The 11010-nt window shown below is 35.4% G+C and overlaps 1 protein-coding gene across 1 annotated transcript in view; it reads left to right on the top strand.

Moving 5' to 3' along the window:
- The first annotated feature begins 1853 nt into the window (after window positions 1-1853).
- EXOC2 (exocyst complex component 2) overlaps window positions 1854-11010 on the top strand; it is a 108844-nt gene continuing 99687 nt past the window's right edge. The window contains exons 1-3 of the mRNA XM_010020920.1: window positions 1854-1990; window positions 5847-6023; window positions 7456-7582. Of these exons, the coding sequence (XP_010019222.1) occupies window positions 1873-1990; window positions 5847-6023; window positions 7456-7582 (422 nt within the window). The 5' untranslated portion in view covers window positions 1854-1872. The remainder of the gene's footprint in view (window positions 1991-5846; window positions 6024-7455; window positions 7583-11010) is intronic.

Below are 11010 nucleotides of genomic sequence, written 5' to 3'. Positions count from 1 at the left end.
TTGAGGTGGTTATTTGGAACCTGAATATTTTGGAGGATTTTGCAGTATTCCCTGTGTCCAGGGAACATTTCGCACTGACTTCAGGTATGGCTGTCAGCTTTGAAGTTGGACATCCGGAAACTGAGAAGGAAAAATTGTTACTGTAAGGTTTTATGAGTGACCTGTTATGCGTCTGTGGTATAGATAGAGGATCCTGTTCTGGAGGCAGTATTTGATTATTTTCACCATGACATCTTCCTTCTTATGCTTGCCTTCCTGATATCCATCATTTTCAGTGCATGATCCAAGTTCAGAACATGAAGAAAAACTGGCCAGTGGGAGCTTATTTGATCCTCGTGGCAGATCTTTCTAGTAACGCTGAAAAATTTGGGGAGGTTGTGTAGAAGCATGGTATATGGATGGTGCAATGAATGTATTTTATATATGCAGAAGCAGCTGAAACAAAGATAGCTTACTTAATTCTGGTATTTCCTAACTGCACATGCTTGGAAACTGTAACTTTACTGCAGTTTGTTGTTAGGGATGATTTACAGAGGTTCTGAGTAAGAATAGAAAATATACCTTGGTCCAAAATAAAAATAGGTAAGAGAAGCCTTGTGAAGCTTGGGTTATATTCTACATATTTTTCATCAATCTGAACTTTTAAAATTGTGTACACTAAAGTGTTCTATGTGTGTACCTAAGGTTTTTGAATACTGACCTGTTTCATCACTCCTAGATTTTCTTAGAAATAAACATTTCTTCTTATAGGGTATTTTTTTTTCCTTTCCAATGCAGATGAATTCCGATTAGAAACTGATCATAGATAGCTTTGTAAAGTTTCAGAAAACCAGGCGAAAGTCTTTTTTACTAGGAATTTCAAGCATGTTGTTGTGTCTTAGTAGAAGAATTCAGGAGTCATGAAATGGAATAGGTGATGCAAAATTTCCATTGAAGTCCTTAAAAACCCTTTTTTTTGCCTGCCTTATGACTTCTGTAGGATCTGTGTACCTATGGGCAAGCTTTATGTTTAGTAAGTGTTATTAATGTGGAGAAGTTGGTGGGAACTAATGTGCTTCAGATTATATTCATCTGCTTCTTGTAGCTGCAAAGCTGCACAAAGGAAACTGCTAATAAGACATAGGAATTTGTGATCAGTTGCACAGTGAACTAAATGTAGGCTGCGTAAATCCCTAGCATACTGGTGTTTCTATACAGAGCTGATTTTGGATGCAAAGGAATACTCTTCTCAAAATGCTTCTTCAATAATTTAATGTACATTCTTGTTAATCTGTTGGTATATTATTTGTTTTGTTGATGTTCTCTGCTAGTATACTGTCTGTAAGTAATGTTTTAATTTTCCCAGTGTATATAAATGTTGATGCTTTATACAAGTAAGTGCTGGGGGCTTCTTCCCATGGGACTGTCTGATTTTGATGGGGAAGTTATCCGAATACATAATCACTGTGTACTGCTTAGCTTAGCAATTCTAGGCTTAACTAAGGAATACAATAATAACTTTCTAATGCAGGATTGAATAGGCTCATTTGAATTCTGATACAAGTGATTTGAAGTGTGTGTATGTAGTTTCATTAAGCATTTTGAGGGTTTAATATTTTTCTGATTATACTTTTTCTTTACAGTTCAGAACTAGAACTATACTTTAAAAAATGGAAGTGCAAAGGAGGTGTGGAAGTTCTTTATTGTTTTATGACTGTAGCAAAAAAGGTTTTGAGTGGCATTCCATATTTATGTTCAAGTTTCTCTACCATTTTTGAAGAACAGCTTAAAAGGTTTTAAATAGTTTTTACATAATATAATTATTGTTTTTAAATGATTGTTTCTTGCTGAACAGATAAAAACAACTCAGTATTCAGTAACTGAGTCGACGTCATGTCTCGAGCACGGCAGCCCCCACTTGTAACTGGCATCTCTCCCAACGAAGGCATCTCATGGACAAAAGTGACAATTAGAGGAGAAAATTTGGGGACTGGGCCTACAGACCTCATCGGTAAGCTTAAAAAAAAACAAAACCCCTTCTTTTGAGACTGTAGTGTGTCACGTTTAAGATGTGGTTAGGGATAATTATTTTGCATTGTAAAATCTGTGTTGTGTGGTATGAGGAATGCCCTTTTCACAAATGTACACTTGGATCTGTAAATTCAGGGATGCTGCCTGACGTGTAACTAATCAGAATGACCATACCTTGCTAGATGAACCCTTAGCCTGACTCAACATCCTGCACTGAACACTGAGAGTGAACACCCATGGAAGTGTACTACGAGAGGGCAGATATAATGAGATGCTTCTTTTTTGCTTTACCAGGCATTGAAAATTTCAGCATAGAAACTTTCCTATCATAGAGTGTTTTCAATATATTGAGAAGGTCACTGAGCATTGCTATTCCTTGAATTAGTGTAAAAGTTAATTTGTGTATCTGCAACAGTTATGACAGACCTGGTGTGATAATTTAGCTACAAATTATGTGATGAACCATTTCCTTTGCTGCTTTGATTTTTAACATGGTGGTTTCATTTAAATAATCACGTCTCCTTTGCTGAAAGATGGAACAAGCAATTTTCTCTGATTCTCCTGACCATACAGGTCTTGCTCACCACCGCTCTGTTGTCTCTTTTCCAGGCTGAAAAGTCTTAGCGTACTTAAATTTTCTCACATGTCTTTGACCCTTCTTCTTGCTCTTCAGTGAATCTCTTTTAGTTTCACTATCAGTTATGTGTGAATATCATCCTGGTTACGTGCAGTGTTCAGGATCTGTTGCGCAGTTATGACTCGCCTGAAGTCCATTGGAATTTTGTTAGCCATTGCTAGAAACAATTTTTCACTTCATGACTGTAAACCAAGATTCCTGAATTCTATTCATGGCCAGTAGAATGAACTCTGTGGCTAAGCATAAACTACTACAGTTTTCCCCTTCAGTTTGCTGCCTTTCAAAAGGGGAAGCACTATTACCCTGAGCTGCTAGACAAAGTTGTGGTACACTAATGAATGTTTATTGAGAAATAGTCAAATAACAATATTAGAGTTGAGTATATTTCTGTGTATTTGTGTGATTGATGGACTTCAACAGCCTAGTTAGTTTATTAGTATGAGCCTCTTGGAAGTGATCAGTGCTAGGTTCTTGGAAGGAAGACATGTCCTAAACTGTGCCTCAGTATTATAGCTGAAAAACTGCTAATGTTTTTTCTCTTTTGGTTTTTTTTTTTTTGTTTGTTTTTTTTTGTTTGGTGGTTTTTTTTTTTTTTTTTTTTAGAGTAATACTTGTAACACATAGCTGCTAATAATCTCATGCTTTGAGGTAAGAAAAAAAAAAATATAATGGATTGCCTTTTTCATTTTTTTTCCCTTAGCTCAATTCTCAGCTTTCTCCAGTAAGTGCTAAGGCCCCAGACATGTAAAGACCTTTTTTAATGGTTAAATCAGGCATGTGAATATTCCCTGTGATTTGAATGGAAATAGTTGCAAAAGTGAGCCTTCGTAGGCGTGAGATTGAAGCAATCTTGAGTGAAGGTTTTATAAAGTTTAGAGGCTGCTGTTTGAGGTGCATTAGAGTAAAATGAAAAGCAAGAAACTTTTATATATATAAACAGAATATCACATAATAGAAGAACATGCCTTTTTGTTTCATTTGAGAGAGCCTTCTAGTAATCTCTTTGTATCTTTGAAACCAAATAAACTTTTTATTTGTAACTCGATAGCTTATGATACAAAAAGTCAAATCGAGGAGATACTTGTAACATTTGTTCTCTCAAGGTTTAGTTTTTCTTCTAAGACATTTGTGGTTGTAAGCAGTTTTGTAGGCATTGTAGAATTGTCAATATATAAGCTTAACCAAAATTGGAAAGTCTCAATAAGAGAATTACCTGTGCCTATGTATCGAAAGGTACATAAAACTAGAACCTGACTATGACATTCTCAAAGATCTTTGTACCATGCAACAGATTAAAATGAGATTTTATTTAAAGGGAAGTTTTCTCTTTTTGGAAAAAAATACGTATCTATACTATCAAAAAGTCTCACTGAACATGACTTCATTTGATTTAGGCTGTTTCCTTCCATTTTGGATCTTGTCAGCTGTTGTGGTCTTGTTCTCTTGAGAGCTTTAGGAACATCTGATGAGTATAAAACAATTGATACACGAATCTTCAAAAGAGTTGTTAAAACATTTTTACCCTAATAAATTGCTATAATTCAGATCTTGATTTTACAGTATTACTCAATTTAACCATAAATTCCAACCTTTGAAATTCTAGGGTGAAGACCTCTTTATGAATGGTTCAGACAAATCCTTTCAGTTAGCCTTACTTCCTACCTCAATCTTTTTTATCTTTTTTCCTTCAGAGGAGTTGCTAGTGTGAAACCAGGGGACATGTAATAATATAACCTAATATTAAAACCCATGCATCATAAATGCATGAGTTTTTCTTCCCTTCTGAAAGTATAAACTGGCCTGCTTAAAATGTTGCAAATAAATTACAACCAAAATATTTTATTTTAGGGCTTTTTTGGCATATATCCTATTTCACACCCCCCCTCCCCTCCTTTCAGGCATTTAAAAAAAACAAAACAAAACCAAACCATAACAAATCTACTGTCCTTGCTTAAGTAAAATTACTTTCAGTTTTAATAAGATTCAGTGCCTTTCTGGTTTTTATTTTTTGGTTTTCATTTTCAAAATAGTTTTTGGCAGGAAGAGGGCATTTTTATGTCTGATGACCATGAAAACTGCCAAATTTGTCTTCTGGGTAATATCAGAGACTTAAATTGTGAGAGGAACTAAGTGTGAAGCTTTGGTACTGAGCCACATATGCTGACCCTTGTCTGCCAGTAAGAATTTTTTTAAATTGGTCAGAGCTTTCTAGAAATTAAAAGCAAAAGCCAAGCCAACAGGGGAGGAACCGCTATGGCTGTCTAATTTATACTCCAATACAGCCAACACACCAGTATGGCCATGTCCTTTTGCACATAAGGCAAAATGTTTCTAGGTAAGTATGTTATTTAAGAAGAACCTAATGAAGTTATTCTCTAAATAGATACTGTAGAAATTAGGTTCTAGCCAATTCTTCAGGACAACAAAACTCTTGATTGTTCTAGATCTGAGAAAACATTTCGTTAGTTTCATGGCTAAAATATGTTGTATTTTTATTTCATAGTTTGTCATGTGACCTTCTGTCATGAGAAAGTTTTGAAGAGGAAATAGATGAACATTACCTGGTTATTCTTTCGTACAACAGAGGCAGTTTATTTAGCACTATCAGTCTTGTATCTTGGAATTTTGTACAGAAGCGATCAGGACAGAATGTTTGTAAATTAATTTTTTTTTTTTTTTTTAAACCAGGAAATCCTCCTGTGTCCCCAAAAGAGCCACTAAACAAATATGGTGTAAGAAACACAGTGCACTGTAAATATTTTGCAGAGGGTTTTTTTTTTTTTTGCTTTTGCTGTGCAAAGTCATATAGAGTGAACTTATGAAAATTTTTTTCATGCAGTTTTGATGGAAGTTTCACGTAAGTACAATACTGAACAGCAGTTCTCTAGTATCTTGCAGATAGAAGATGCATTGTACACAAAGTAAAAGTTGCAGTAGCCTGTAACTGGTAGAAGAGATTACAGCAACTTTAAGCAACACTGCATGTATCTTACACAGTTTTACTAGGTCAAAAGACCTGATGTCACCAAGGGAACATCTGAAAAAGTATTCATGACTCTTCACTGTAGCTGGCTGGAAGGGACTGGAGAAAGGTCATATATTTATGTAAAATATATGAAGCATAATAAATGTATTTGCATTACAGAATTTCAGAAGATACTTCTATTCCAATAGGGTATTTCTCTTTTCTTTTTCCCAGGATTAACAATCTGTGGGCACAACTGTCTACTAACTGCTGAGTGGATGTCTGCCAGTAAAATTGTGTGTCGAGTTGGACAGGCTAAAAATGACAAAGGAGACATTATTGTTACTACGAAGTCTGGTGGCAAAGGAACTTCAACGGTTTCCTTCAAACTGCTTAAACCTGAAAAAATAGGTATTTTTCTTGTTCAAATTCATATCTCTCTTCTTTGCTAAACACATATATAACTGAGTGCCTTTTAAATAAAATGTATATTTAAAAGGGATCCACCTCAGGACTATCTCCAGTTTTTAGAAAAAGCAGAGTATGTCAATAAAAGGTGCAGCTACATACATAGAATAACTAATGCTATATGTGAAATTAATCCTCCTATCTCAATATCCTGTTAAAACAGTCAATGACTAATGAAAAGTAGCCCTTTATTTTTTTGTAAGGAATATCACTAAACTTCTAAAATTAAAAAAAAAAAATCATAATCGCTCCAGTAACTGCTGTTAAGTGTACTAGATAAATACAAAATGTAAACCTAAAAAATACAAACCTTTACACCTAAATCCTGAGCTGATAGTTAATCCTTTAAAGAAAGTTGAGTTCTCAGTGACGTGTCTTATTTGTAATTCAAACCATCCTGCAAAATGAAAAGTTTTAAGTATTTCTCATGAGATGTTTAACCATTGAAATAATGCTGCCAAGCAGTCTAGGACCTCTGCCTAATTTAGAATCCAGTCTAAATACCCTCAGGATTGAAAATGCTTTTTTCGGAACACCTCATCAATGAAGTTGGATCATTATCTTTTCTAACATAGGGGTTCTCACATGAACTGTTTTAGGCTTTTGTTCTCTGTGGTTCAGTGACAGTTAAGTAACACATAATTTCTCCCAAGCTGTACTAAGTTCTTAATAATAGAAAGGTGAATTAAGTGCAAGTGTTGGTGATTGGAAAGAAGCTTTTGTTGATGGGAAAGAAGAACTGATATTTTAGAAAATGGGTATGAGGATGGGGTCATTTCTGGTGTTGATGGGTATGTTAAAAAAGGACATAGCCAGGAGTAGAACTGGCTGCATTTTTGGCCAAGGGCCAAGACATATGGTGCCTCACCTTAACACACTGTCTGAGCTAAGGCTTTGGAAACAAAGTCAGTCCTGTGTCCTTGGAGTCATCCATGTTGGTACGTGGCCAAAATTCACTTACTTTTTGGCTAGTGACTGGCACAGAAAAGGGATCTTCCTTAAATTATGCAAACTAGATGACTTCCAAGTAATTGCTTATTTTGCAAGTAGTAGATGACAAGGTTTGGACAGATACCAGAATACATGGAGGAATGAAAGATATACCCTGTGATCAGGAAAATGCCCTTAATGTGCATGAAACTGTACTCTCTAAGAGGGTAATGATTGATGCCCAGCCACAAATATCTTTTCAGCAGCTATAATAAAATAATATAGCATAATTGCATCCAGGTTGTTTTGCCATGTATCTTCCAATATATTACCTAGGCATGCATTTTACATTTATCAGGATTTTTCAAATTAATTCAGTATGTTAGAATTTGATGGTGCTGGACCGCCCTTGTTGTTTTAAGGATCTGCGCTTTGTTTTCTCTAGGTATCTTGGATCAGTCTGCTGTCTGGGTGGATGAAATGAACTATTATGACATGCGCACTGATAGGAATAAAGGGATTCCCCCCTTGTCCCTACGTCCAGCTAATCCACTTGGTATTGAGATAGACAAGTGAGTACCAAATGCCTTTAATCCACTTTTTTAGTGTTGTTTTGTTTTTTTTTTCTATGTATGCCTTTGTGAATTCTAGAAAAATTTAATGCTTTACAGGGCAGGGAAAGATTTAAGAATACATATATTAGTTGTGTGCTGTTTGGTACTCAAATAGAGTTGTTAGTGCATGTTCTATCCTGCTTCATCATCCTGATTTTTGTATTATCAGTTAGAGCTGTAGATAATCTAAAAGCCTGATGCATTGAACCCCGGTGATGTTTAGATTTTGTGGATTGGTGAATAACCTTGGGCTTTGGATTTATATGTTGTAGTTATGGAATACATACTGTTGCATTTGAGTTTCATGGGGATTTTAAGGATGTTTACATTGTCATCTGTTGCTAAAATTGCTCTGATAATATGATAAAACACTAGTTTAGTTCATTAAATTTCTAATACTGCTTTCCAACCCACAGACTTCTGTACTTTCATTTGCAAGTATGGTAAAATTTATGACAGTGTTTTCTGAAATAGAAATTTTACAGTGAGTGATAAATGGAATTAGAGGACTTTAAATGGGACACTCTTAGGACTCCAAGCCTGGCCAGCTCCTAGAAAGAGCATCAGGAGTAATATATCTCTTGTTCAGGATACTAGCTTTACCTAAACCAAAGGCCAATTAAAATTAAACTATTGCTAGGGGTCTCATCTGCTGAATACTCTGTTTGTGAGGGGGAGTGTGTTGGATAAAATCTGCAGTATCCATTTTTACCTTGTTCTAACGGAGAAACTGCACTTTCCCAAAATCTTTATGGGATTTCTTTTGGATTTGCTATCACCTTGCAGTGTCTGGCTGTGCGTTTCTTTCCTAGTTTAAGTATGAATTTTCCTTTCTTTTCAAAGTACTAATACAATTTTTTGTAAGAAGTTGAAGATTTTGTCTCTTTGTAAGTATTCTCTATTCTCTGAAGTAACTTCTGACAGGTGGTGCTTTCATCTTCTCCAGTTTTCCAACCCTGTTAGAATGTGAATTCAAGGACTGTGGACAGTACTAGAGCATCTTACTAGAAGGGTTCTCTCTCCCTCTCCTGTTTGTAAATAAAAAACAAACAAACAAACATAATCCTTTTTACCACAGTTCTGCACTGGCCAACTAGCAGTGAGTTGTTGTTCTGTTAGCTCATTCTCTTAAGTCCCTGCTTTCTCTGGTGGCACAGTTGTTCATTAGTGCGTAGGGATGGGCTTGGATTCCCTTATCCTAGCTGTAAGTTATTTGCATTTGACAGTGTTTCTTTGTTGCTTCTTTGATAAGTCTGTCCTCTCAGTACAGATGAGAATTTTCTTCTTGATGTTTTTACCAACTATTTTAAACAATTATTGGTGATAAAGCTATTATTGGTGATGATGAAAGAGTAGTGTGGGTTTCTACAGATTTGCTTCTCCATGGGTTTTTGTACTTAGTTATTTAATCAATGTGATGTATTCTATAGGCATTGCATAAAAATAAATTTTTAATCCTATGGCAGGAACTCTCCTTTAAAATGACACTGTACTAATTTGCCCGGTTACTTTTTTCAATGAAGCATTTAATGTCAAAGCCCGTATAGTATGTTCTCAAACACTGTAAGAAACACTCGTGACTGGCTGATGTTTAAAACTAATATTTTCTATTTTAAATCTGTATTTGTTGAATCCTGCAAGAGCTCTTCCAATATTTTATCTGTGATCTAAGTCAAGATAACTAGTTCTGTTGCACAGTCCTCTATCCATAGGTTTCTTGCAGTACTTCTTTCTGTAAATACAATGGTTATGAAACAGTTAATTTTAATTTGTTCTGATTTTAACACAACTTCTAATATAGTATTTGAACTCATAACCAAAATTGGTAGTTCTTGGTTACAGTTCAGACAGTGTCATTGTGATAGATTTTTTTTTTTTTTTTTTTTTCCCCAGAAGCAAGAACAGCATTAGTTTAGGATTTATTTGATCTAGTCAGAAATACATAAATACAGATAGGAAAGAACCTTTTTTTGGAGGTGGATGGGGGAAATAGGGAAGTGTTTGAGCCTAGTTCATTGATCTCCAAATTCATTGGAGGTGAGGCATGAAAGTTATGGCAGGCACTGGGGTTGAAAGTGACCAGTTTGAGAAAAGGAACACTAGTCAATATAACAAGTAATTGTATAGAGGGATTGAGGGGTAAGTTGTGGAGATGGGAAAGATACAGGGAAAAGGAGAAGCCTGGTCTGCCCTCATGCTATGAGTGACAGCACACTGTTAATAGTTGTGACTGTAAATGGAACATTCTGTGTTTAATTAAAAACTGCCTCCCCAGTGGAGAAACTTTCATAATTTGCTTTAAAGATTGGAGCAATGTGCTATTTATTTAAACTATTTGGTATTAGAGATTATTTTATAAAAGCAAACTCGTACGTTTGGAAGTACTTGACGTATGGGATGGGTGAATAATAAGTTGTATAAGGTAGTGAAAAAAAGGCAATTATAGAGTAAGAAGGGGAGTAGATAAGCAAGATATTAGCGTTAACACTACTAGACATTGGAATAATTTGTCACCAGAACTGATAAAAGTGAATAGAATTTGGGAATGCTTTAAAAGAAAGGCTAATACGATGAAGAGCAGTTGTGTATACAAGGAGATGGGACTCTGCAGCATAATGGATCTCTCCTTATTAACACACCTTTGACTTCTTTAAGCTGTTTTTAAATGTATGCCAGTTGGGATGTATTTTAATTTTCAAGCTGAAGCATTCAGCATTGGTCTGACTTGGTAGGATTTACAGCCTTTGCAGCCTGATGATAATAAGGAAGCGAAGGAAGTGCCTTCTGTTCAATATGCAAATAGTGGTAAGCAAAAGAAACATTTAAAGAGAGGACGAGGGAGAATCACAGTGAAAAATAGATGTGAGAAAACAGGGTAGGAATAAGCTAGATAGGAGTATGATAAGAAGAATGCAGGAAGTGGGTAGACTACAGACTGAAAGAGAGAAAGAAGTCCTCCCTCTAGAAGGTAGTTGTCAATCATCAGCAAATGATATAGGAAAGACAAGCTGCAACATTGGAGTTAGATCACCTATCTGTTGTGATATGTTTGTTGTTTGTTTGTCTTTTAGTATGGGTTATGCTTGGTTCTAGAAATTCCTTTTGTGGTGTTTTAAAACAGTTTATGGTACTTTGTCCAACTGAAATGTGCTTAAAAACTAATCTTAGCTTTTGCATCATTCAGGTGGGTACTTTCAAAGTCTTACAAATGGAACATTGAAATACTAGAAAAAATCATGCAAGTAATGAGCAGAAGAAGTGCTTTAGTACAGCATTTCACTAAACAATTAGGCAAGCACAGGGATAAAAAAAAAAAATCCGACTCAGACTGGGATTTAAGTGAAGAGAAGGTTTGAATTGTGCATTCAGGGAAATAGATAGTATTG

Source organism: Nestor notabilis, unplaced genomic scaffold (assembly GCF_000696875.1).
Source record: "Nestor notabilis isolate BGI_N333 unplaced genomic scaffold, ASM69687v1 scaffold7028, whole genome shotgun sequence".
Classification (NCBI taxonomy): domain Eukaryota; kingdom Metazoa; phylum Chordata; class Aves; order Psittaciformes; family Psittacidae; genus Nestor; species Nestor notabilis.
The sequence above is the reverse complement of the archived record's forward strand: the minus strand, read 5'-3'. Positions and strand labels throughout refer to the sequence as shown.